This window comes from Pezoporus flaviventris, unplaced genomic scaffold (assembly GCF_033815535.1).
Source record: "Pezoporus flaviventris isolate CSIRO_AGI_PZ_B2104156 unplaced genomic scaffold, CSIRO_AGI_Pfla_v1 ptg000253l, whole genome shotgun sequence".
In the NCBI taxonomy this organism is placed as follows: Eukaryota; Metazoa; Chordata; class Aves; order Psittaciformes; family Psittacidae; genus Pezoporus; species Pezoporus flaviventris.
In genome coordinates this window covers 561,649-589,570 of record NW_026892800.1, presented here as the reverse complement: position 1 = coordinate 589,570, position 27,922 = coordinate 561,649, and the positions used below count along the sequence as shown (strand labels likewise).

Genomic DNA, 27,922 nt, shown 5'->3' with positions numbered 1-27,922 from the left:
CATAGTTTCCTGGATCCTTCTTACATGATGGTGGTGTTTGCAGGAACCTCCCCGTATCACCATGACCTTTGAAAGATGGCAGTGACTTTTTGCAGTGACATCAGCCAGCTCCATGTCTGGCAGCCCACCTGGTCCCAGAAGCAATCCATGGACTCTTCGTCAGGGACTGTATCAAGAGGGCAAGGGGTGATGGATTTAAACTTAAGCAGGGGAAGTTCAGGCTGGATATATGGAAGAAACCCTTCCCTGTGAGAGTGCTGAGGTGCTGGCATGGGTTGCCCAAAGAAGTGGAAAATGCCCCATCCCTGGCAGTGTTCAAGGCCAGGTTGGACAGAGCCTTGGGCGACATGGTCTGGTGTGAGGCATCCCTGCTCATGGCGGGGCGTGGAACTGGATGATCTGAAGGTTCTTTCTAGCCCAGACCGTTCTATGATTCCTTCCCCTTTATTCCCTGGGCTGGGGCTCTGGTGCCACACAATGTAGAGCAGCCTGCTTTTCCTGAGAGCTAGCCTTGTACCTTAGAAGGACGTGCCCATGTCCCCGCTCAGCTGCAGCACTTCTGCATGGAGCCTCAGTTTTACCTGTAGCTCTTTGCGCTGACCGTCAGACACTCCTGTGCACAGTGACCAAAACATTTCAGGGGAGTTCTCCTCATGTCCTTATCTCCCTGATTTATTCTTTTCTCTTCTAAAAAACTCAAGTTGTAAGGAGAGGTCCCTGCTGGGAGGGGAACAGGAGAAGTTCTTTCTAGTTGGCTTGTCTCTTAACTTTTGCAGAGTCCAGTCTGGAGCTGTTGCTGTCATCTCATTCCTGAGATCCTTCCCTGCCTTTTGGTGCAAACTTGCACGATGACTTATCCAACAGTTCAGAGCTGCTCATCTGCCAGCAGTGGTTCAGTTTTAAGGCATGTTGTGACCTCTTTTCTTCAGGAGCAGACAGGCAGTGAGGAGTACTGCCAGGTGACATCCTCAGGGGAGATGGCGATTGTGGATTTCTGTTTCTTACTGCCACTTGGTAAGTGCTTCTTCCCCATCTTGCAGTACAGGCATCAGTGGCTCTTAGGGCTAAGGGTATTCTCTTACCTTTCTTGGCTGCCTGAATTTTATTAATAGGCTTAGCAATTGTCTTCCAGTGGCTGAGGAAAGCTTCTTGCTGCTCCCTGTGCGGGCTGGCTGGCACTGTAGGAAATGCTACAAAGCACCTGAACTGTCATTTTTGGCTTGGGAGTCCTCTTTGGTGGAGCCCTTTTTAATTCCAGTCCAGCTACCAACTTAATCACTGCTGACTTCAAATACCAAGTGTTGCTCAGTGCCGTCTGAGTGCATGTGCTGCAGCCAAATAGAACTTACACAAACTTCTGCGGATCCTATCTGTGGAACTGGGGGAATTTCAGTCAAGAGAATTGAAAAGTGATGATTTAGTGGAATTCAAATCTTAATTATTTCAATATTGAAAGAATGATACATTGTTCCTTGTGACATATCATCTTTTACAAGGGGTGACCTCTGTGCTTTCTCCTCCCTATCATGAATCACTCTAATAGGTACATGCTGTATTCAGGGAGCACACAGTATCGTGGGGGTTTTGGGGGGAGAACTGGGAGAGTCTGAGACTTGGATACAGCTCAACTAAAGAGTTTCAAATGACAAATCTGCCCCAGTTCTGCCATTGTGTGCTGAACAGTTTGTATTGCTTCTCTGCACTAGTGTCTGCATTGCCTTCAGTCTTCTCCTCTGCAGAGATTTCTTCAAGTCAAAACTCAGCTTTCTGAGCTTTACCAAGCTGCAGCATTGACAGAAGAGGTTCCAGAACTGCTCAGGCAAATGCAAAGTGTTGGGTCTTCAGCACCAGTTGGTATTTGCTCAGCAGGAACTGGCACATGCAGTCTCTAAGATATTACCCGTTGTGTAACACATCACTTAAAACAAACCCGTTAGCAGAGGACCAGCCGTGTCGATGGGAAGTGACAGTCCTCCATGTGGTGCTCATTTCTATAAGGGACTCCAAAATGATAAACCCAAAGGAGTCGACAAGCATGTGGAGAGAAGAAATCTGGTTGAGGTGGTACATTTGGATTTTCAAAACGCTTGTGATAAGGCCCCTCTATGGAAGCCCTAAGAAACAAAGCTGTTGGGAAATAAAAAGCCAGCTTATCATTGATTCATTACTGTCTGAAAGAGTGAAATCAAAGGCTCTGAATGAAAGCTCAGTTTACAGGGGATGGGGACTTATCCTGCCCGTATTGCTCTGCAGCCCCATGTGTGAGATGGGAAAGGGAACAGAGAGGGAGGAAGCAGTTGTCGATGGTGCTGCGTATTCAGGGTAATAAAAGAAAAGCTGGCAGGGAAGGGTTTCACAACACTGGCTGGCAAAATTTGGTCAGTAAATGGGAAGTACTGTTTATGGGAAAACAGTGGATTGCAGCTGATACAGGCTAGAAGGGTTTTCTGGGGATTTAATGTGGTAGCGTGGAAGCACTGCAGTGGGTAAAAGAGCTAAATCAGAGATTCAGAACTGTTAAGAAAGGAATAACTAAACTAGAAGTCATAAAGCCAGATGAGATCATGTGTCCATCTGTAGATTGGCGTGTGCAGAACTCTTTCTACCATCTCAGTCAAATGAAGTCAGTCGAAAGAGATGGGAAATAACAGCAACATAATGGAAGTCATGGAGTAGCTTCCATTCCAGGAAAGATCAAAACTGTCCACGATTCTTCCTGTCCGCTCGAAAGCCACAAGCACAGAATAAGTGCTTGTAAGTTAAGCTCCAGGTTGCCAGGCTCCATGCTGGTGTGGCAGGAAGATTGTTTCTGCAATATAAAGAACAATTAAAATGGTATTATTTAATACAGATTAGAGTCAAGAAGAGAAAAAAAAAATAGGGTGGAATTTATAAGGCCTAAAACCTTCTCAAATATTAAAGCAGTAGTTCTAAAATGAAAGTGATTTTTAGAAGGCTAGCTAATACTTTATGGCATAAATGGTGGGCAGTTATGCTTTATATTTAATAGGCAATTTTATTGAATTTTTGGGTAACTTGCTACAGAAGCATGAAGACTCTATTTCATCACATCCTCTACACTCAAAGAAAGAATAGGGTTATGGATGGGCTGTCACCTTGCTAATCCACGAGGTTTTGAGCCTTTTTCTATTCCTGGCTTGCAATAGCCTGAACCAATATGTCTGACTGAGCCTAGTATCTACGTGCTCCTGCAAGGGATGGATTTCATCTTCACTTCATGGTGCTTTTCTTTTCCTTCTCAGGTGGCTGACAAACAGGATTTGACCCATGCAGCCCTAAATGGTTTGTCTTTTAAACTGGTATCACTCGAGTTATTCTGAACAAGCATTCCCTCATGCTGAAGAAGATAAGTGGTAAATCTGCCTGTCTCTCGATGAGGGACTTCAGGACCGTGCCAACCTGTATTGCCAGCAGAGCCAAGGTTATAACTTCAGAACATATTGCAGGAGTTATTTTTGATCCCTTATTAACAGCTGCTATAGAAGGAGCCCTGTTCTTATGGCCAAATACTGTCTTATAGCTATTTTGAGTATTATTGGCTTGTCTTCAGTCTGCAGCTCAGGCCACAAAATCCATTCCTTTCCGTTGAGTTTAGGTGCTGTTAGTCTTTAAGAAACTTGTTCGATGTTGCAGAGGGTGCACAAGGAACAAAGAATTGATTGTAGTCGCTGGGAGGGAATCCATGTGCTGACACGATGCTTCCTGCAAATTGTGCTAGGCACTGAAAAATGCGAGTCCTGTCCAAAACAAGAACTGCTGCATTAGGGAAAACAAGGCATTTGAATGTAATCTGATTCCAGGGTTATTGAAATCCAGTGTTATGGTGATGGAACTGAGTCGTGGAGATCTGGGGTTACCTGTTGTTGCCTGGTTACTGTGACCACTTAGCCCTTCTCTGGTCTCAAGACTCTTTCCTGCTCCTTTGGCTTCTTTGAGCAGTGCTCTGGTAGTTCTTCTATTGTATGGTGCTGGAGGCTACATCTCTTCCTCTATGGTCTGTTTGGCCTTTTGTCACTTGCTCCCTCAGGTTCCAGGGCAGAGCCTTGCTGGCTCAGTGGGGAGGGCTCCAGATCCAGAGTTCCAGGTGCTGGGAGAGTTGGTAGAAGACCTTCTGCTCCAGTCCTCTGCACTGAGGCACCACCAGGTTTATCAGAGCTCTTTCCAAAAGACAGTCGGTTCCTAATCAGTTCCTGAACCCCTTCATGGAGATCTCTCCTGCACCTCCCTGGAGGCTGCTCCTCGCCTGGCACGCTCAGCACTTGGGAAGCACTTCTCAGTGTTTGACCCAAATCCACTTTCTTCTAAAGAAAAGCAAGCTCTTTGTTTTCCTCTGGTGGCAGCTGCTTTCAGAACAGCCTCCTCACTACGGGAAGACTGTTCTCCTCAAACTTTCTTTTTCCTTTTACTTAGGTCAAGTGGTTTTATTTCACTTTTCCAACTAGTTGATGTCTTCTAAATGTGCAGTGAGCCTCATTGTTCTCTGGGTTCTTAGGAGGATGTTGCTTTCAAATTCAATGTGATACTTAAGTGGAGATGACTCCAGCCCAAGAATAATTTTCTTCAGGGCCTTGCTAAGAGCAGTTTGATGTATTCCAGAATGAGATTTACTTGCTTCTTCAGCAGCACCCCACTGACTCATTCAGCTTTAGTTACCCGGTGGGGATGGAGACGAGGGGATGGTAAAGCAAAACTAGACATAATGGTATAAATCATTAATGTTATAACAACATATTGAGTAAATGTTGCCTTGGAAGATGATGCTGCCTGTGGCGTGGGAGCCAGCATGGTGCGGTGGCTGCCGTGGCAGAGATCTGGCAGGAGCAGAGTTGTCCTCACACAGATGAGACCTGCCTGTCTCAAGTAGGTATCTAGTCAGTGATCCATGCTGTTGCTGTGTCCATTTGTCCTTGGTTTGCCTTCAGGTGTCTCCCATCTAAGGGTAGGAGCTTTCCTGTTCTGCTTTGTTGTAGGAACATTTGGTGGGAACACTTTGGGTCTGGGCTCTGCTCCCCAGAGCTCTCCACCTTCTTGGCTTTGGTTTCATCTCCCACCAGTAGAATGTGACCCCTCTTCCTACGCCTTTGTTGAACAGGGGGAACAGAGCTGGGTCTTGTTAGTCTGTGCTGAGGAGGCTTTCAGACACATGTTTACATAGGCTTGAAGGTCCTATGGTCCGTGCTGGTTCCAGTGCTTCCCAGAGTGGCCCGATCCCTCTGGAATGGTGCTGGGGGCCAAGGTTACAGCACGGCATGGAGCAGATGCAGAACGAGTGTCCTGATTTTCCCAAACTTTTTACAACTTCTCTTCTTTTTCCAAATTCTCCTGTCCCCAGTTTGTTTGCCCCAAAGCATGGTTTATTTCTGAGGTGCCCTACAGCTGCTATAACCCATGTTTGTGATGCCCCAGAAATCCATCAGAAATGCTTTTGGGAAATGGGGGAAGTTGTTTGGCTTGGTTTGGGTTTCTCAAGTGAAGCTTTTCCTCATTCATACCCCACTCATGTCTCCCACATCTTTTTTTAGTTGTGGAGACTAGAACTATGCTAGCCCATTACATAGGGGCCTAATGGTATTTTTGAGTCTGTTTTGTTCCATTCCAAGTCATTTCTAGAATTTGCTTTGATTTCTGAGCTTGGGGCTGATGTTTTCCTACAGCTATTTGGGATAATCCTAAGAGCTTGTTCCTGAATGCAGTAATAAGCTCAGACCCTTTCATTTTGTGACGTGATGTTAGGTGTATTTTTTGCCTGTGATTCACTCTGCAGTTATCTGCATTGGGTTTCATCTGCCATTTTATCACCACTTGCTCAGTATTGTAAGGTTCTTCTTCAAGCTCATCCTTTTCTTCCCCCTCTTGAATAGTTTCCTCAGCAATCTTTATCACCTCACTAATCCCTTCCTCTTTTTTTGGCCACAAAGTTGAGATTTAGCTCTTGAAGCAAGCCCTGATGTGGCTGTGAGGCAGTAGTGAGCACAAAAACCAAGGGCCTGATGTTCTGCTTGTTGTCCATGAATGCACTGGAGGAGTCTCCTCTTTCATTTGCATTCATGGTGAGGTGGTTCTGCTCATCGCCACTGTTTTCATCTCCTTCACCCTTGGTGCTAGATGGGCACTTCTTGGTTTGCAGGAGCTTATGGTACATCCCCTACAGGAGCCTGGGTGTCTGTAGGGAAGAGCTGATTTCTGTGAAAGCAGTACTAACCCTGGAGTGACTTTGTTCCTTCATCTCTTGATAAAACAGTTTTTACCTGGGCTATGTACTCCATGAGCTATCTGTCTTGAGATAAGCAAGGTGTCCAAGTCAGTGGTAATGCAGCAGCTGAAGCCTCTCTCAGTCCTGCCTGTCCTGCTTCTCTTGTCATATGCTTTCCATACCAGTGTAAGTGCTTGTCTGGTCCCACTTAGAACAAGTTTAGCTCCCGGGTGTGTTCAGTGGGGTATGAAAAGTGTGTCAGGGCCCCTTGCTGGGGCAGAGGGTCTGGTGGCAGGTTGAAGATGGAGCAGGATGAAGGCAGCCCTGGCTTCAGGAGCAGAACTGCTGTGAAACCCCACCATGGAAGATACTTAAGAAAGCCTAAAGTGAGCAGCAGAGATTTCTCTGCCTGCCTTGGAGGGCTGTAGATAGGTAACACAAATCTCACTTTTAGTCTTGAGATTGGAGCTAAAATCTTTTGCAGGTGGTTTGTGTCTCTGAGCAGTTAGGAGAAGACGCAGAGGGACTTCTCACATGAAGCAGTTTGCTGAGCATGGGGTGGCCCTACCATGCCTCCCCAGCCCATCTTACAGGTATGGAGTTACTTTGCCAAGCGGGTTGATAGTGATAGTTGTTTATTCTCCCCATTATTGACAATTGGCATTGGCCTTTCCAGGCTGCTCTGCAACCTCCAGTGGCTGTGCCAGACAGCGGGGTGAGTGCCAGACCTGGCCTGCAGGACCCCATGTGAGCTGGCCTGAAGCTGAGCTAAGGTTGTGTCCTGTAAATTTAGGATATGTTCATGTAACAGAGTTGATGGCAGGAGCCACACATATATTCTGCTTGCGTTGTAAAAGTGCCTTTAGGAGCTGTGTTAAATAGGTGCAGCGTTACCACTGATGCAGCACCTGTAGAGCTGAAGAACAAGGCGGTTGTTAGCAGAACGTTTCTTTGCTAAGCAAACCTGCAGTAGCAACATTTCCATTCTCCACAAAGGAGGGAAATGCTTGTGAGCTTTCTAATTATGGAATGTAGAGTTATTTCAGGCAGGAATGAAAATCTCAGTAATTTAAGGGCAGGATTTTATATATACTGCCTTGAGCCAGTGCCAGAGAGCGCTGGCTGAGTGGGAGAGAAATGACATACTTGGTGGCCAGAATGACTAAACTGGTGAGACTTGAAAAGCTAATGCTGCTCTACACCATTAGAAAACTGGCAGTCCCTGCTTTTTAGTGACAGAAAAACTATTTTTAGTGTTGGCACTTGATCAAGTACTGGACTCATTTCAAGCTCTTCTCAGATGGTAGAAAGTATTAGCCTCCAACTGCTGTTGAAATAATGGGTATTAAAAATCATGTTGGAATTAGGGGGATGGAGATGATGAAAAGGAAGGCAGCAAAATGATAATCTAGATTGGATTTTAAAGTCAGTCCCACATGGCCTGTCTCTGGTTTGGAGCTATGTGCTCTGTTCTGGGAATGCAAATGGCAAACCAGTCCATCAGCTGCAGAGGAAGAGCACCATGGAAGTGGAAAATCGCTGTACTGGGTCCTGTGTGAAAGAGAGGGGACTTAAGGGTAGGTTGCTGCACAGATGGGAGCACAGATAACACAAGGTTGGATGGGCTGGCATAAGAGGTTGATCCCTGTGGTCCTTTGCATAGAAGAAATACTTGTATCTGTGGTCCTTGCTGATCCTCCTTGGTTGGCCAAAATGCCATTTGGTAAGAAACATTAAATGAGGGGCAGGAAGGTGGCAGTCCTGCAGGCCTGTGCCTGCCATCCCAGCAGGAGTAAAAGCAGGGCAGTCCAGCTTCAGTAACACTGTGTGAGCGTCCAGCTGACCTTCTTGCTTTACAGCAGCAGCTCCTGCTCATCCTAAAGCAACAGAGGTGGCAGCTTGGGTAGCTGAGGGCTCCCTTGGTGAGAGCAGATATGGTGATGGAGCGCGGGTGATGCCATTGCTGCACCAGGTCCTGAGAGTTACCCAGCCGTTTCACTGAGCCATCCATAGCCTAGTGCCGTAGGTATTTACATCTCCCTCCTTGTAAATAAGTTAACATCCCCAGTGCATCTCTGAAGGCGTGGAGAGCTTCAAGATGTGGCTCCTATTCAAAACACTTCTCCACCTGACATTTCCTGCTGCTATTTCAGCTTGAAACTGCTACATTCGTGAGATAATTATGCCTTTGCATGTATTCCTCTCTTCCCTTGTGCTCTACGGGGCTTTTTGTTGTGCTAATCATTGTAAGAGATTTGTTGTTGGTTTCTTTTGATGACTGGCTGGATACTGCTGAGTACTTGGAGTTGTTGTGGGTTTTTTTTCCAATGGAAATATCTGATCTAATCCATATCTCTGTTCCTGCATCCATGAGAAGTGTGACTCAACCAGTGTTCAGATATGAAGCACCGTAGCCAATTAATCAGACTAGAAAATGAATAATACCTTTTTTATCTCCTTTCCTGTGCTCTCTTTAAAACAGAATTTACCTCTTTCTGCTGCTTCTAACACGATTGTTTCAGAATTGGGTTTGCACAAGGCTTTTAAAGCATAAAGATTTTAAACCTGGGTTTGTGGCACGCTCAGGGTGTTGTAGCCATAGGGACACCTTGAAGTCAAGGCTGAGACGAGAGAAGGGAAGGTGCAAAGATCCGTATTTTTGCAGGAGCAGCAGTAAGAGCTGTCTGTGGTTCCCCAAACCACTGGTGAGTCTCATCTGTGCTGCCAGAGATACGGGATCACTTGGAAGGGGAGTTTTTGGTAGTGGCAGTATGCCCCCTTAAGAGTGGAGCTGTGATCATGAGACACAATGGCAAGGTCATACCTTCCCATGCTGACAGTCTAGTGGTGACAGTTGCAAGGCTATTTTGGGAGTGCTTTTCTCTTTGTTTTCTGTGAATTCCTCTCTCTGTGTTCCCAGATTTAACCCTGATGCTGTCCAGCTGCCAGGGCTGCTTTGCAGGGCATGTTGGCATCGTGTTTTTACTCTTACTTTGCATTCAGATTGACTCCCATCATCTCCAAGCTAACCTTGTCCCATGTATCTGAGACTTACAGCAGGAGAACAGTAGCAAAATAAGTCATTTAATCCTTTTGTGACCTCTGTGTTGTGACTTAACTGGCCTGCTAATTCTTCCAGCCCAGGATGTTAACAGTTAATGTTGCTGCTGGTATCCATGTCATCCTCTGGTTTGCAGTAACTCTTTGACCATGTCTAAAACTCCTCAAAGTGCTCTAGTTACACTAATCATATAACATAAGGTTGTGGTAAAGAAAACCATCTCAGGAGTAACCTGGTAGATCTCGGTTCTTGGGGGTTTCTCCTGTGACTGCAGTAAGTCATCGAGGGTGGGATTCATCTCAGCCTGTTGTAAATAGGTTTGTGCTGGTCTGCAGACAGCGGGGAAGGACAGGTACTGCGAGGGTGATGCATCCCTCCCAGCTCAGACAGGCACCACTCTCTGGGTACATCTGTTTCTTTACGCTTTGGAAATGTGAATGAAATAAATCTGGTGCGAGGCAAGGTGTGGGAACATATGGCTGGGGCAGGAGGGACCCTGACAACCTGGACTTAAACCTGCTTAAGCTGTTGTGGGAGTCTCGGGTTGAATTCAAGGCTGCATTTGCATGCAGTCAGAAAACAGTCTGCTTTAGGTTAGCGTATTTTATGGCCCGTGTTCACTGCAGTAACTCCCTGCCTCTTCATTTATTCCAAAGAAAACCTTTTAATCAGCCTGAGTGTCATGTGGATCTCTCTGATCTCGTCCTAAACGGTCCCACTGGTAGCATTAGGAAGGGGTGTGCTTGGTTTGGAAAAAAACTCACTTTTTTTGCTCTATATCTAATGTAGAATCTTTTGTAGCTCATGGGTGGTGCAGCCTCTGCCAGCCAGATGAGTCTAGGTCAGGTTTGCAGCATGAGAACATCCTTTGGAAGGAGAAAGCTAGATGCTAGGGTAAATAAATCATCTAAGTGATGGAGGTGAGTCAGTCCTGGCTTGGAATGGCTGCAGACACGACACACGTAAATAAATACCAGCGGCTGTGTTTGTATCGTAGCTGCACATCTCTGTCATAGACACACACAGCCACAGCTGAGAAAGCTGGTGGGAAGTCACTGTAGACCCTGCCTTGAGCAGGAGGCATTAGGTTAGAAGTCTCCTGAGGTCCTTTCCAAGTGCAGTGATTCAGTGATGCATGTTGCTGCTCTTAACCTGGCCGGCACCATTGTGTGTTGAGAGTTGGGTATTCTAAACAACTGCGAATGGTCCCTACCCCGAGGATCTCAGCATCTCAAACACAAACTGGTCCACCATATGGAAGAATGGAGTGGCTTTCTGGGCAAGCTGACATGTGGAGCAGGGTCCAGAAGATCAGCACAAGAATGCCATAGCAGGGATGTGAGGTTGTATGGAAGGAACTCTGAGGTGTTTGTTAGTACTTTGGCATAAGAGTTACAGAAACTGGGATCAGTGGTGGACCAGAGGGAGATAAACCATGTCGGGAGGGCTGGATGAGTAAAGAGCTGTGGAGATGGTATCAACACAAGGGAGCCTACATGGATGCTGGAGAGGGACTCTTCATCAGGGACTGGAGCGATAGGACAAGGGGTGATGGGTCCAAACTGCAACAGGGGAAGTTCAGGTTAGATCTAAGGCGAAGTTCTTCACTGTGAGGGTGCTAGGGTGCTGAGGCGCTGGCACAGGGTGCCCAGAGAAGCTGTGTCTGCCCCATCCCTGCCAGTGTTCAAGGCCAGGTTGGACACAGGGACTTGGAGCAAGCTGCTCTAGTGGAAGGGGTCTGTGCCCATGGCAGGGGTTGAAGCTAGGTGAGCTTTAAAGTCCCTTCCAACCCAAACCAGGCTGGGATTCTATGATTCTGTAACACTTGATTTCTGGATTGGAGGAGAATCTGGTAAAAGAATTCACAATGGGGGTTTCATGAGCAGTTTAGCAGCAGCATTTTGCACAGGCCAGGAGGTACTATGGTCCTGGGAGGCTCTGGAGTCACTAAGAAGAGCTGAAGTGTGGCCTGTAGTAGCCTGACATCTCTAACACGTAATTAAAGAAGTCAGCCTGTGGCTGGCTGGTTCACAGACTGTATTCACGTGTGACAAGTGGAGCTGCCAGGTTTGATTTCCATGTGGGAGCCATGAGGATTGCTACCCAGGAATCTGCCATGGTGGCATTACGAGGTTGTCACTCTTCTGCACAGAGAAGGCACTGAGGTTCTGCCACAAGACTGATGTCTTCTAGTGGGAGCATGCAACACAAGCCAAGCGTATTGCCTTTTCTGCTTTTCCCTTCTTGCATCTTCCTCCACCGTGAGAAAACGCCAAGGTTCTCTCTCAAATCCTGACCAACTAAGGTGGGGACACCAGGGAATTAAATACAGCTAAAACTAAGCACAGCAGTTCTTAAAGGCTTCCTGGCTGACTTTGATTCCGAGCTCTTGTATGCAGACTGCTGCTGCTTGGTTCCGTAATGATATGGTGCTGGGTGATGTGACATGCTCTTTGTGAACTACATATTCACTCCATGGGGCTGCAGCGTGCTCTCAGCCAACTTCCCCCTTGTTACATGCTGACCCAGAACTGTTCTGCCAGCAAACAGTGGCACTGCTGGTGTTCCTGAATTAATGTTAAATCACTGTAATACTGGGTAGGTTGTGGAGAAAACGAGTGTCTCAGTGTGGGTGCTGTGACAGCGCTGCTGGTGTGCAGGTATCGCCGTGGCTGTCCTTCTGTGTCCCGCTGGGTTTGTGACCATCCCCCTTTCTCCATGTGCAGGTTTTCCTCACTCAGCAGTTTCTTAGGAATCTGTCAGGTGGTTTAGCTGCTCCTTGCTGCTACCCTGGATGTATTTGTTATGTAGTGGGAATGTAACACCAGGCGTAGGCTGGGCTGCTTCTCAGTGTGACGCACTCTCCAGAAAGTGAGCGGTATTACCCTGTTTGCCCCTTGTTGGAGCTCAATTCTAGGTCCTCTGAACCCTTCAGTCTCATCAGATGCAGCTCCTTTTAATCGTAGAATGATTCATAGACCCACAGAGTGGTTTGTGTCGGAAGGGACCTTAAACTCATCCAGTTCCAACCCCTGCCATGGGCAGGGACACCTTCCACTAGAGCAGCTTGCTCCAAGCTCCATCCAGCCTGGCCTGATCTGCTATGATTTTACTCCCTGATCGTCCTCTCGCTGTCCTGTGGGGATGCCCAGGAGATAACGCAAACCCAAACCCCTGGCAGGCAACTGGAGCCGTTGCATTGCCGATACTCGTCGGCAGCTCGACACTTGTGAGTTCCGTTTGCTCCGGGGAAGCAGCAAACGCTGTCAGTGCTATTGCAATAATGAGGTTTCATTCAAGATAAAGATCAGCTCTTGTCTGGCTGTTGAACAAGCTCTGCCAGGCGAGCAGAGGGTTGCCGAGCTGCTCCGTGGCGTTTCCTGGTGTCCCCCGTTTCGTTGGTGTAATGTCAGCTTCATGTTGACAGAAGAAAGCCTTGGCAAGGGCTGCTGGCAGCGGAATGCCTGCGATGTGCCGCCAGTGTCCCTGCGCGAGGGGAGGCCAGCACCCCGCATCTGCACATTTAGAAAGTGAGCACTTCCTCCCGATGGAAAAACTGCTAATGCTGGGCGGCTGCCAGGAGCTGGAGGAACACCACGAGCTGTGCATGGAGACTTGCCCAGCGATGCCTGGGATTTAAATCCTCGGAGCCAGCTTTGGGCGCTTCGAGTGGGTAACTGTGGGCACTGGCTGCGCCTTGCGGCAAAGCCTGCTAAAACTGTGAGGTGTTAGTGCCATTCCTGAAGCACCTGGGGCGAACCAGCGGCCAAGGGAAATACAAGGATGGCAAGGGGTTGGCCTGCTGAAGGGCTCCGATTTGATGGAAGGAGTCACCCCCAGTCGCATCGCCTTCAAGGTTGTATTGTGTTTTTATAGGGAGGGAAGATAAAGAAGGAACTCGAAATGTAGTGCTCAGTAGTTAACCTTGCTTTGAGCCTTTTCTCACAGGTAACCAAGCAGCTGAGGGTTACAGCAGGGCCTAAAATTGAAGTGAAGCCTATTCATGGTGTGTTTTTCTTTGTGAAGCGAGTTCAAGGGCAGTTTAGGCAAGGGAGTGCTTCCTCACATTAAATAACCCACTGAAAAGGCAATGTTACTTCTCAATCAGCTTCTTTTTGACTTTCTTTCCTCCCTTTGGAGGTTGGAGGGGCTCGTATCTGCTTTGCAGTGTTGCAAATAACTGCAAACTGTATGAATAACTGCTGTCCAGTGCAGTTATTCGTACAATGTCCCCAAGGAACGCTGCATCACATATAAGAGGAGAACTTTGCATAGGGATAGATCCTCTCAGGTTACTGAAGTTATCCACTCGCCTAAATTTAAGGTTGGAGGATTAATAGTACTTAAAGGAGGCCACGTCTATCCCTTTTACTTCCTCTGTCCTCTTCTCCTTCCTCCAGTTACCTCAGATCACCCATTTTGCTTTGCCAGATGAACTTCACTCTCTGAGGCCACGTTGGATGGCGCTTGGAGCAGCCTGCTCTATAGTGGAAGGTTTCCCTGCCAGTGGCAGGGGCTGGAGCTGGATGAGCTTTAAGGTCTCTTCCAACCCAAACCAGGCTGGGGTTCTATAAATATTACCAAAATGCAGCAAATCCTTGCATTTCACTCTCTGGGGCAGGCAGACAGCTCTACCTGCTCACGTTCACCCAGCCTCAGGTCATTTCGTCTGTTCCTGCTGCTTGCCTCTGGGCTCATTTCTGTTCTCCTGTGGCACTCACTGATTGTGAAATCAATATTTGCCCAGCGGTGTCACGCTGCCTGATGACACAACTTGAGCAGCAGCTTGCCTTGGTATGTAGGTGCACAAGGGTGGGGTGATGGTGGTACGTGGCTGCTCCCAGAAGGACTTACTACACCTTTGCACTTGGCTTTGCATGCAAGCAGCCTGAAGTGCGTTACAGTTCCCTTAGGGAAGGAGCGAGTGCCAGCACCCGTGGAGCTTGGTCACTTCTATCTCCTCAGGAGCCAGGCGAGTCAGGTTACTGCAGGTTTCTGTGTAGGAACAGGTGGGGTTGATCCCATTATCCCTTCTGTTTCCAGCATGCATTCCGTGGGAACCACCCGAGACGAGGACCAGCAGAGCGACAAGGCCAATAAATTTAAAGAGGGGGCTCTTCTATTCGTCTAAACAGATATTTAGAGTCCAGTGTATCCAGTGGTTTGAGCAAGAACTGCTCCTTTCCCTTGGCAGTTCCCCGTAGGTGCAGATGTAGTGGTGCATTTGAGTGGCTGAAATGATAAACCATGTAAACATAATTCTTTATCAAATCCGTCCAAAGCTCACCATATAGAGGCATTCTTCAGGCTAAATTTAGATTTACACTCAAGCTGCAGGTAATACCTAAGCAAATAGAGCAGAGCAGTGAGTATGCACAGGCATGAACCCTCTGCCTTGGTGCTTGGGCAGAGCCATGCTGATAAAATGCTTCTTTCAGGCTCTAGAGCGTTAGGCAGAAGTGGTTGTGCTCAACAGAAACCAGGGGTGGGTGAACTGTTCGTGGGGGAAAAGGAAATAACTCATCAATAAGATTGTAAGTGTCACTTACTTGAGCTGTGTTTGGGGGGGAGCTTGAAGTGCATCCCAAGCAATGTGGGTGGCAGTAAATACAGGTTAGCTCCAACTTCTGCAGGCTCAGACTCCAGTTCTCAAAGATTTGCCTCTTGAATGGAAGAGGGATTATGATGTTCCTCTGCATCTCCACGTCCACCTCTGTGCATTGCATACGTTACCTTCCTGCTGTGTTTGAATGTGCTGGTATGGGCAGGAGCCTCTAATAGATTTGTTAGGGATACTCAGGAATGGATCCCTTCTGGAATGTGTCTTAAAATTAATCACATGCATATTAGGCACACGCTAATTCCCCTCTATAGTAGGGGTATCTGGCTTGTGTTTCCTGCTCTCATCACCTGCTGAGACGTGGAGGCTGCATCTGTACGACTGTAGCAGGGGGTGTAAGTGCAGCAAGGAAAATCCTGATTAGACAGTAAGAAAATCAGCCCACCGAGAGGATGGTGAAGCACTGGCACAGGGCCCATGGAGTCTTCATCCTCGTAGACAGTAAGAATGATCTGGAGCAGGCCCTGAGCAAGTGGATCTAAGATCGGATTTTGAGCAGGGGCTTAGACCAGATGATTGAAATGATCTGAAGCTGGTGGTAGAGCCAACTTTGCATCCACATTGCTCAGACCTAACACTGTCCTACCCCATTGTGCTTGGACCTGGGACTCCCCCAACCCCAGTGTGAGGCTCTGCAGTCCCCAAGAGTTTTGTTTTGGGGAGGTTGGGGTTTTTCTGACTGTGTTTTTTTATAGTTCTGCTGTCTGAAATAGGGTGGGAGAGTGGTGACAGAGCAAGCAGAACGGATGGAGCCAACCTAGGGGCAAGTTCATCCATTCTATGTTAGGATCAGTCTCTGTAGTAAACTATTTCTAGCGTTATACTTGTGCTTTTCTGGCAGAGGTGAAGGGACACCAGTCTAGAACAGGGCCAGGGAACACATTAACACTTCAGCACAAGCTCAGGTGGGACTTGGGTGCCTAAGTCTGCTCCTGGGGCCTCCTTTCCTAGTGCTGTGGATGTGCCCTCCATGTTCTCATGTTTGCCAAGTCACTGTACAAGGAGGTGGTATTCTGGAGGGTGCTTTCATAGGGATTTAAACACTTAAGTCTGTTGCAGGGCTGCTTGTAAACTAAGCAAATGTAGAAGTAGCTGGTGTGTGCGGGTTGAAGGCTGCTTGGAGCTTGTGCTTGCAGTGGAAATAGCAAGTGTTGGATGTCGATGTCCTGGTGTAGGGCAGGCCTTTCCTTTGAAGTGCAGCATGGATGAACATGTTGGATAATACAGGGTTGTCTCCTGTGCTGCTTAGAGACAAGTTCCTCATTTCCATTACTTGCTCGGATAGGAATGGGTTGCTGGGGCTGCTTGCTCTAGAAGCATGCTCAGACTCATAGATGTGCCCACATCAAGCTGTGCAAAAGGATCCAGTGCTGAGATTTTGGAGGAATTTCACCCAAGCTGGTAATGAGGAAGTAGGTTTTTGTCTGTAGATAGACATGCAGTAAAGGCTTCCTGGTCCTGCTTGGTGCTTCTCAGCTGAGGCACATGCATTGGGATGTATGTATTAAATTGCCAGCTCACCCTTTAAATAGCAGCCTCCACTCAACTGTAAACGCAGCACTGAACGTGCTGTAGCCAGGAATTTGAGGAAGGAGGAATTCCACCCAACAGAACTGCTGAGACTTGAAAATCTAGCTAGGTTTTCTTCTGGCAACTTCAAAGCTGGCAGGGCTCTGTGGATGCAGGCTCTGGAATTAATGCAGCAGCTAATAAAGGGTTGTCATTCTCAGTAGCTCACAGGGTCTGTGGAGCTAACAGGGAAAGTTGGGCTTTGTTATATTCAGGAAAATGAATAGATCCTGCTGAATAAAGATGTTCTTAACCCCTTTAAAATCCTGCTCCTGCTATGGTTCACCTGGGAAGGACAGCATCCATATACAGATGTTCTGCTTTACCGAGGCTCCTTGAGCTCACGCTTTCCCTGCTCATCCCTACCACTAATGGTATCTCACGTTGTTCAATGTTACGATGTCATTTCATTGACATTCGGAGGGAACAGTGAATCTAAATAAATACATGGCTTGCCTTGCTTAGAGGAATTTGATGCCATACCTAAAACTAATGCAGATATATCATTTTACAGTGCGTCCTCACTCCAGCGAGCTAACAGTGTGGCAGAGAGGAAGGAAACGGAGCAGTGGGTGAGCAGTGAAGCTGGAGCACATTTCGAGGTTGTCCTCCTGGGGACTCTCTGAGTTACAATTAATTTTTGAAAGTCCTGAAATGAATTTATTTTAGGTCACCAGTTCAGGATACCAAAAGTGTGATGCCTTCAAAGGTGCGTTAGTGGGAAACACAGCCCAGGACATCCCCTGCTGCCAGGGAGCTGCACACGGAGGTTTTACACTTGATTTAACACCAACACTTCTTTACTCTCTTCCTTTTCTCTTCAACCCTTCCCTCCCTGGACGTCCCCCTTCCCCTTCTCCCTCAGGCCTGTATAGATGAGAACCTGGACATGGTGAAGTTCCTTGTAGAAAATGGAGCTGATGTCAACCAGCAAGACAACGAGGGCTGGACCCCTCTTCATGCCGTGGCCTCGTGTGGCTATCTGAACATAGCAGAGTGAGTGAGTTTCAGGCTCTTCTGGGTATTTATAACACTTTCCAGGTCTTCCTCTTCAGAGCAGGAACACCAGCAACTGATGCTCTAAGGCTTACACAGTGTCTTGGGAAGCAATGCTGAACCCCAAAAAGGAGATATATGGTGTACTAAAGCAGTTGCAAAGGGGATGCACTGGTGCTTACCCTTGTTTTGAGGCTTTGGAAAGCAACTATGTTTTCTTACCATGGGCAGGCTTATGTGAGCAGTGCTGCAGTTGTGTGGAGACTGGAGAGAGCAATGCAATGTTCTGGGCTCCACACACCAATATTCCAACAGCATTGGTTCTTTCTTCAAATTCAGATCACATGTGTCTGTTTCTTGCATCCTGCCTGACACGAGGTGCAGAAGTAGATAAAAGTAACTGTTTGTTACTTAACCCACTTACAGCTGGAGCATTATCTTCTTTTATTTGTTGTTCTGTTTACAATGCAAGGTACTGGGCTCAGCTTGGATATAACCAGGTAAAATTCTGTGGCTTGTCATAGAGAGATGAGATAATCTAGAGAGAACAAACCTGTAATAGACATGAAAGAAGAGACAGTAAATACAACAGATTTTTGTCCAGTAGATGTTTAAAGCAAAGCAGTAACGTGCTATAAGTGACTCCCAACAAAGATTTGACTCTTCTTGGCACAGTTTCTGATTCCAGGGTTTGAAATAACATTCTGCATCTGATCTGAGTGTTCATTACAATCACAAAGGACTCACAGTTGGTTTGTCCCAAAGAAGATTCTGATACCACACTACTCGTTGTGCACCAGCAAAGTTGCTCTGAGAGTGCAACCTGGGGTCCTAGAATAACTGGAAGCAAAGAACAGGCAAATATAAATGGTAGTTTTACAAATGAAATAATTTTTCCCAGGTAAAGGCTGCATTATAGGTTAGAAGAATAAGGGAAAACTAATAGTATTTCTCAAGATAGTCCTCTACAGTATATTCTAAGCAAAACCAATGAGCCATCTTCTGTGGCTCACTTATTTCTGGGTGTTGTACTCCTCCAAGAGCAATTGTCAGCTCTTTGGACGATCCTTTATCAGTTTGCTTTTTCTTCTTCCCAAATCGTAGTTCTTCAAGTGAAAGATGATGTTATTCTTTACCAGTCACACCAGACACATATCAAAGTTACCCAAATTTGCATACTGGTAACTATATCAGGCAGATTAGTGCAAGACTAGCATATTTGAATATCTAGAGAGAAACAACAACTGTAAGCCACTGACCAGGGACCTTACATTTAACAATGAACTTTTTTAGCTTGGAAATTTGGTAAGGGTAAGGTACTCATTTGGTAGTGGAACTTGAATTTGAAAGCCAAGTATCTTGCTCTGCTGCTTGATTTAGTGAACTGGTTGCCCTGGAAGCCTGCACACAAGGTCTAACACATTGGTATGGGTCTCGATCCCACAGGTTCTTAATTAGTCATGGAGCCAATGTGGCAGCTGTGAACAGTGAAGGTGAGGTCCCGTCAGACATCGCAGAGGAAGCAGCCATGAAGGACCTGCTTCTGGAACAAGTAAAGAAACAAGGTAAATCAGTAGTGTGAGACCTCTAAGACCCCCTATAAGAAGATTCTGTTGGCTTACTGTCTGTAGGTGAAGAGATCTGCAATCTGGCCCAGGAGGCAGCAGACAGATTTTCTTTGGTATCAGAACAGTGGAACAGATGCAGAAGGTTTGTGGTGTGCAGCCTCTGTCCTTAGGATTCTTCAAAGCAAGACACCACGGTACTGAAATCTAATTCATTAGATCTCTTTGCTTTTAAAGTGATATTTTGTTCTGACCTCTGGTGTCAGTGAAAGGTCTTGTTTCACTGAGACTTGATAATACAGAGGTGAGATTTACAGTCCTGCAAGAGTAGCAACCAGGAAATGAGTATGCCGGGCCTGGAGTGATTTGCTTTATCCTGATCCTTCCCTAGACTTCTTGTGCAGCTCACCTGCTCTGCCATTTCCCCTTTCTCTTCAGGTATGAGGGGCTGCTCTCCATGCTGTCCCTGCAGAATCATCTCTGCCACGGGCAGGGACCCCTTCCACTAGAGCAGCTTGCTCCAAGCCCCATACAACCTGGCCTTAAACACTGCCAGGGATGGGGCAGCCACAGCTTCTCTGGGCACCCTGTGCCAGCGCCTCAGCACCCTCACAGGGAAGAGCTTCTGCCTAAGAGCTCAGCTCAGTCTCCCCTCTGGCAGGTTAAAGCCATTCCCCTTGGCCTGTCCCTACAAGCCCTTTCCAAGAGCCCCTCTCCAGCTTTTCTGCTGGTTCCAGTACCGATTCCTGAGGAACACCACTCATCACTGATCTCCACTTGGACATCAAGCCATTGATCACAACCCTCTGAATGCAACCATCTAGCCAATTGCTTATCCACCAAATGGTCCATCCATGAAATCCATGCCTCTCCAGTTTAGCTGTCCTGTGGGACAGCGTCAGATGCTTTGAAGAAGCCAAGGTAGATGACATGAGTCACTCTTCCCTTGTCCACCAATGCTGTAACCTCAGCCTATTCCCTGTGTCTTCCTTGTTTCCCTGTTTAAAAATGGGGGTTATGTTTCCCATTTTCCAGTCAGTGGGAACTTCACCTTAACTTCTTAGTTCCCTCCGTCCCATGGATGCATCTCTTCAGGTCCCATGGACTTGTGCACCTTCAGGTTCCTTAGATGGTCTCGACCCTGATCTTGGTAATAACATGGTTGGAACCACACAGGACGTTAAGGCAGTAATTCTGCCTCAGCTGCAGACATTTGTTCTGACACTTCATGGGATTCTGCTGGGCTTCTTCATCGCTTCACCACGTTAGTGGCATCCTGCTAAGATGCCCTGAAACAACCATCTGTTTCCACCAAGAAGCTTCCCATTGACACAGTTTGAAAGGATCATAACTACTGGAGTAAATGTGGTATGAACTTTAAATAAGCATCCAGCTCTGCAGCCTGTCTTCAGCAATAGCTGTAAGCAGATGCCTGCTGCACACTGCAACAGCAGGACAAGAATGTATGATTCCCCTTCCCAGGCTCCAGCATTCCTGGCCTCAAGGAATTCCTGAACCAGATGAGCCTGTGTGTACTCGTGAATCCCCCATGGCTTTCTCTTCCATGAACCTGTGCAGTCCTTCCTGGGAGGCATGGCATTATGCTTAATAACTACAAATTTGTCTAATTGTTGTCCTGAAGCCAATTGTGTTTCTAATCTTTGCAGCATCCTGTGGCAGTGGGTTTCCCAGCTCAGGCTCTGAGTTGGTGTTTTCTTTTGTTCTCTATTAAACCCAATGCGCCATAATTTAATTTGGAGTCACATCATTGTTCGACTGAAAGAACTAATCCCTGGGGGCAGTTGCTCTTCAGCACCCTTGATTGTTGAGATTTCTCATCTTCTCCTTCATGTTTTCTTCCTGAGACAGTGAGCTCTAAGCTGATCAGCCTTGTATGGAGCTTCTGATTGCTAGATCATCCTTACATGACCTCAATGTAGCCTGCAGATTGCACTGACTTTTGAGTGACCATACAACTGGGGCCATGCTGCTCTTGCAGGAGATGCCTTAGGATCATCTCTCCAGATCTTCACTGTAGATGATACTCATTATGCTCTCACTGTAGTTAATTCAGTGTGTTAAGCTGTTGTTTGTGACTCGGTTGTTTCAGTTTAGGACACTGTGTATTCAGAATGCAGCCCTTCTACCCAGAGCTCACAGCTGAGCTGTTAGGGGGGCTGGTTTGCAGCCAGTGGCTCAACTTCCAGGTATTTAAGTCAGACAGCTTTGAGGTGCTGGCACTGCTGCAGGAGTTCTCCAACTCCTGGAAGATGCTTTTGCTGATATTTTTGTGGAAGGATACAAATAATTTAGTAACATTGCACAGCAAATGAAACAGGGTAAGCTTAACAAGCCTGTGAGAGCATTCACTTCACAAGCTCTTACTCTGTGCTTCACCCTTAGGTGTAGACCTAGACCTGGCAAGAAAAGAAGAGGAGCAGCAGATGCTGCAGGATGCCCGACAGTGGCTGAACAGTGGGAGGATTGAGGATCCAAAGCAGCCTCGCACGGGTGCCACGGCTCTTCACGTCGCTGCGGCGAAGGGCTACTCTGAAGTCATGAGGTAGGAGCTCCTGCCCAGGGCTGGTGCAGTGAATTAGGGCTGGTTTTTGTGAGGAACACCTCTAGCTTTATAGGTGAGAGAAATTTGTGTCATAAAGAGATTTGAGCCTACAAAGTGACGATGCATGCTGAATGGCAGTCACATCCCAACAGCTTGCATGACCTGTATGGTGGAAGAGTGCAGCATCCACCCCTAGCTCACTGTCCTCTGCTCCTTAATTCTACTGCTCCTGCAGCCGTCAGCAGTGACAAAGGGATTCCCACATGTAACACTTCTGCTTCTACTGCTCTGGCACAAACAAGCTGCTTAAGAGCAGAAACTCGCCCAATGTAGTTTTTATTGGTCATAAAGCATTAATATTTTCACAGGTAAGGTCGAGTTAAGGTTCCCAACAATAAAGCTTTCTTCTCTACTCTTTATGTCTGGGTGGAGCTGCCCATAAACATCAGCAAGGTTACTCTATTTTCCACATTAAAATCCTTTCTGGAAGCGTTCATCTATCTTGAGCCTTGATTTCATAGTTTTAAGTGGCATGACTTGATGTGTAAGAGCTGTTTCTTACCAAGCTCTAGTCATTTTGTTCTCTGTTTCCTATTTGTATTCTTTCTTTAAAGCTCATAATTGAGTTATAAGCTGTCTGTGCCTGTACCATGCCCAAGAACAGTAATGTAACACAGCTTATGTGGACTAGAAATGTACTGTCTGCTGAATTTGAGGTGTTGGTCCCAAGGACTTTCAGTGGAGGGTTGTATATCCAGTACTCCCCAATGAGTATTCACTGCCTGCAGGGTGACTCACTTCTGGACAGCTGCTCCTTGCCATTAATTGTTATAATGATAAACAGATCTCACAGAAAGCTGCATTGTTTCACTCTGGTGTATATTTATCTGTAGGTTCACATAGACAGCTTCAGTGACTTAAACCAAAGGGGCTGAGAGCCAGGAGCTCACCAACTCTCAACTGAGATGTGGAATTTGTGACCTTGAGGCTCTCAGCAGCTCTGTTCCCCACTTTTGCCAGCTGGAAAATCAGTGTAAAGTCAGCATCTAATTCATCCTCCTTCACAGAGAAACACTGCTGCTAGAGTGTGACTGGGTTTTATTTAGCACAGTAACACATTGGTGTAAGGCTGCAGGAGCTTCCAACCTGGGAACTGCTGCCACTCTGGGGCTGTGCTGGATTTCCCTTGTGCTGCAGGAAGGTGCCTCTGGTTATGGAATTACCCACAATGGAGATTTTCAATAGCAGTTTTACTGGACTTGCAGAATTCCCTATGGATGTTCTTTAGTACTTAAGCAACTTGGATAATAGTTTTGATCTGTGAGCTGCTCAGTACTTCCATCTGATCACTGGTATAACAGGCATGTGTCTGTGAAGCTTCAGACTGCAGTTGACTCTCTTCTATTTGCTTTGGTTTGAAATATTCAAGCTCCACATGCTATGAAACACTCTATGTAATGTCAGGGTGTGCGAGGACTAGTCTGCAAAAATGCATTTCAGGTTATTTAACCCAAATGTGGGGTTTTTAACCTACACATTTCACATCTGTCAGTCGCAGTAATGTCACTGCGTGTTACCAGGCACCATCTCCTCAGGAACCATTCCTGCAGTGTGGCCTGGCTCTCTGGTAGAGCCAGGACTGAGCTCCAGTTACCAAATGTCCTTTTCCTGCCAGGTACTGGGCTTGGCTCCTTGTTATGGAGATGGCAGTCAGCAGGGGTGTTTGCTTAGTGCCGAGCAAGTCTGGTGTCTTGTCCATCAAAGCAGGAGTTCAGCCTGGGTCACTGACATCAGGTTGGAAATTAAGGTGTTCTCACCATTTAGGATGTGCTGGAAGGGAACCTTATCAGTTAGACACATCCAGCAGGTTTTACAGTGAAGTCACTGTTCATTTACTGCTCTTTCCTGTTGCAGTAGCAAGCCCATCAAGTAGGATGTTGCTGAGGTGAATAAACAAGAAACTACAGGCTGATTGTAGACCTTGCTAGTACCCTGTGGCTCATGGTGTGAACTCGGCCGTGTCGAGAAGCCATTCTCGGATGGGCAGAAATCAATATTGCTTCTTTCCTCAGGCTCTTGATCCAAGCTGGGTTTAATTTGAATGTCCAGGACAGTGATGGCTGGACGCCGCTCCATGCTGCTGCACACTGGGGAGTAAAGGAAGCTTGCTCCATCCTGGCTGAGGCCCTGTGCGATATGGACATCAGAAACAAGCTGGTTAGTATGTACAGGTGTTGGCACAGCTTGTGCAATCTGTTTGATAGCCAGATTAATGTCAACTTTATTGCCCACCACTGATCTAATGCAATGACAATGGCTTGCTGATGACTGGCAGCCTTTCAGGAGGTTCAAATACACAATGATACAGTAGTTGTTCACATTCCTTATCAGACAAGAGTGTCCTTTTATAGAAACCTGGAAACTCAGATCTATTAGTCCTGGCTGTTAGGTTTGAGCAGCATCAATCAGGGAACAGCCCTTCCATGATTAAGGTTGCTCTGGTCATGGATTGACTCATGAAGCTACCATCACTGTTGTGTGGCTTTCTCTACTCTGGAGTGAAGCAGAGTACGTTACTCAGTGCTTGGGAGGGAGGGTGTGGAGCATGTTCACTTTTGTTCTTCACTGGTGAATACTAACACCACGCTGTATCGGATATCCTCTTGTCTTCTCCCCTTGCCTCAGGGCCAGACGCCGTTCGACGTGGCTGATGAGGGACTGGTGGAGCATTTAGAAATGCTGCAGAAGAAACAGACTGTGGTGAGTTTCTGGCAGATCATTTTCCACCTCTCCAATTACCTTTTCATGCACGGGTATTCTCTAAGACATGTGGCATCAACAGACGCAGGAAGCTGAGGCTCAGCTGTTTTTTTAATGTTAGTCATTTGGAATCTTTAATTACACCAATAGCCAGAAATCTGGAAAACTGGATGGCTGCACCAAGGTCGGTAGGGTGCTGACACACAGAATTATGCAAACTGGTAAGGCATGTCTAGTTCATCTTCGGAATTACAATGCTACAGTGCCTTTTGCTAGCTGGTAAGCTCTCGAGCATCAAACTGCTCTTACTGAGTTATTTCCCAAGTCAACTTTGTGTTTACATCCAAGGAAGTCTGCTGTCACTGTTGAGAGATCCCTTGCCATGTCTGCCTTGCTTACAACAGAGAGGCTTCTGAGTGAGTGAGAAGAAACTGCAAACTCCAGGGAATTCTGGACTAAAAGAAATGGTGGTTTCAAAACCATTTCAAATTGCCATTTCATAATGCAGTGGAGAGATGGGAAGGGGTTATAAGCAGAGAGCTGACATAGAAAAGAAAAGCAGAAATATATCTCCATCAAAGAAAAGTCAGAAAGTCAGGGTTGGATTGTGCTTTTTCTTGTTTCATCTGGCCTGTGCAATTATCCCATTTGGGTGTTCTCGAAAAACAAACCAACCTTCTTACTGAAACAAAAATCAATCACTGAGTATCACTGAACCGGCTGGATCCCGAACCAGACATAATGAGAACATTGCTGATAAAACCCAGTGAAGTATTTTGAGGAACTGACAATGTGGGTGGCAGAGCCGGAGCTCCACTCACAACACAGCTGCTGCCATCCCTAAATAGCAGCCTGAACGTTCACTGCAACTTCTTACAAATTAATCAGCTTCTCCCTAAATGAGGTGTTGATAAATACCATCAGTGTTGTGGTTTGGGTTTCCTCCGATCTCACTGCACCGGGGTGCTGCAGATCACTGCACTCCTCAGTAGAAAAGAAAGCAAGCAGCAAAACAGAGACAAGAATTGCCAGTCCTGCATCCCAGCGGCTGGCAACCCCCTTGCTCTATGTAGCAGCACTATAAAAAGCCTTCTCCATTTAGTAAATAGAAGAGAAGAATCCACATTGAATCACACTTTGGTTTTAGTGGATACGATTTTTTTAATAACACACCATTTTATCTGGTGCATTTGGCATGGGCCATTTTTATCACTTCATGTACATTTGAGAAGGCTGCAGCAGGCAGTTCAACCTGCTCCAGTGGAAGGTGTCCCTGCCCATGGAAGGGAGTGGAACTGGACGAGCTTTACGGTCCCTTCCAACCCAAACCAGGCTGGGTTCTGTGATTCCTCCAAGTACATTATTTCACTTCCAAAATGCTTCTCAAATCAGTTTGTTTTAATCTAAAGCTCGTAGCAGAACAACATCCCATCCTTGCTAAAAGATTTGCTGCTGTAATTGGAGGGAAGGTGAGATTTTGTTTGCTGGAAGCAATTCATTTGGGTCTGGGTTTTTTTCACCCAATCTCTGAATAACCTGTGAATGGAGCAGGCTCTTTCCTGCACTCCCCTTCACTGTGCTCCAGCAGTTTATTCTGTTTTGCACCATGTTCTACCCTAAATCTTGTCTCCTTGCCTGCACTCCATGTGGCTTCTCCCACATTCAGAATTTGCAGAGCTTTTGCTGCTTGTGCCTGTTGTCAGTTCCTATCAAAGGAGAAAGAAAACTAGGCTGGACATGACACAGAGACAGCCTTAGAAGTGAGACACTGATTGCTGTCTTTTTTTCTACCTGTGCTGTGTCTGTGCCTCTGGAAGGTGCTGATCCCAGTGTTTGGTTACTGTTTTGTCCATCACTGGTGACAAAAACGAATGTTGCTGCTCTCTGGGCAGCATATTTCAGTGGCTGTGATGATCACAGGTATTCTTGTGCCATGACTTAATGCTGGCATTTGGGAGACATGGAAGTGCCCCCATCCTCATGGGAGATCCGTTGGCTGCCTGTGCAGGGAATGCTTTCCTCTGGGAGCAAATCAAGAATAGCTACAAAGGGAGCAGATTTTAAGCTGAATTTAGCCTCATTTCCTGGGCATACAAACAGCGTGGACAGACCCCCTGTGCTCTGCTGTGTCTGCATGGGCAGATACAGGGCAGTGCTATGGAAATGGAATTTGGCTTCAGGTCCCTGCTGCCAGCTTCACTGAAGGTGTTATTAAATTGCATCTTGAACCTAGGGACATGCTGGTGTGGAGCTGTAGTCCAGGACATCCAGCACTCCTGTAGATGTGCATCTGTTACACTGGCTTGTTAAACAAATCCATGAGGGTGGGATGACCTTATGCTGTGGTAATGACATTACCAGGTGCACAGGAGGTTTGTTAAAATGTCTCTTTTCCTTCTTTCTCCACATTCCTTGGACTTTCTGACAGTTGCGAAGTGAGAAGGAGACAAGGAATAAACTGATTGAAGCTGACATGAATGGCAAGCCTCAAAGCAGGCTCTTCCCCAAGTACGTCTTTCCTCTTTGTTGTAAAGAATCTACACAGGGAGTACTGGGAGCCCAGGTTCCTGTCTTAGCAGTCAGTGGTGTTCACGTTCATTTCATGGTTTCTTTTAAATTTGAGCTCTCGCAATACCATTTAAACTGTTTCTTAACATCTCTACTGAGTGGTAGAACAAGGAGTGGGGCTGGTGCTTGGACCCCAGCTTCTGCTCTTGCTGAGCATCAGTTTGAACTCTGGGCTGAGAATTGCACCTTTGAAATTGCCCAGAGCGCAGCCAATGGTTGGGTTGCACTAGGAAAAGAGAAGCCACATGTCCTTGGGTTGAGAAAGGCTAGCAAATTTAGGAAATGTGAGACTGGTGTTGGAATCTATGGAAAATGGGCAGTGCTGAAGTGCTGGGATGATGATCCTGTCGATGGATTCTGTCCTTTTGTTTGTTCTGTATGTGGCAAATCATGCGTGTTCCTGAGAAGTAAAACTCAGAAGTAACTCTCTTGCCTGGTAGTCCTTAAAATGTCTCTGTCTTGCAGCAAGGAGAAGATTCTGTATGAGGAGGACACGCTGAAGTCCATGGAGATGGAGGAAGAAAACAAGGACTCTAGCAGTTCTAGTTCTGAAGAGGAGGAAGAAGCTGAAGAAGATGAAGTTTCAGAATCAGATGCTGAAAAGGAATCAGGTAAGACTTTGTACAGCTTTGGATTTAAAAATTAGCCTAGCAGGATTAGGGGATCAGTTTGCTTAGTTCTTAAAGACATCCTGAATATGTATGTTCTATACATACATGTATATGTATAGAATAAGGAGAAATCTGTAGCTGAGAGTAGGATTTTACTTTCTACTTCCAGCTCCCTGGAAGTTAGGATAACACCTTGTCCATAAGTTGTTCTTCAACGCAAGGCTCTTTCTTGTTGGCTGGGTTCAGGATGAATACTTCAGCTACTGCAAGTTGGTAGGAAAGCAGTTGAACGTGTAGGAAGGTAACAGCCTGTTGTATTTGGATCAGAGAAATGAAATGAAGGGCTGAAGCTGCCCTGTAATTATAGGGATGAGGAGCTTTTTTCTGTTGCTGAT

The 27,922-nt window shown here is 46.6% G+C and overlaps 1 protein-coding gene across 5 annotated transcripts in view; it reads left to right on the top strand.

Moving 5' to 3' along the window:
• Window positions 1-27,922, top strand: part of PPP1R12B (protein phosphatase 1 regulatory subunit 12B) — a 99,902-nt gene that overhangs the window by 8,479 nt on the left and 63,501 nt on the right. For all 5 annotated transcript variants that reach the window (XM_061442825.1, XM_061442824.1, XM_061442822.1 and 2 more), the window contains exons 2-8: window positions 17,330-17,460; window positions 18,907-19,025; window positions 21,429-21,588; window positions 23,661-23,805; window positions 24,274-24,348; window positions 26,777-26,856; window positions 27,382-27,527. In XM_061442825.1, coding sequence (XP_061298809.1) covers window positions 17,330-17,460; window positions 18,907-19,025; window positions 21,429-21,588; window positions 23,661-23,805; window positions 24,274-24,348; window positions 26,777-26,856; window positions 27,382-27,527 — 856 coding nt within the window. The remainder of the gene's footprint in view (window positions 1-17,329; window positions 17,461-18,906; window positions 19,026-21,428; window positions 21,589-23,660; window positions 23,806-24,273; window positions 24,349-26,776; window positions 26,857-27,381; window positions 27,528-27,922) is intronic.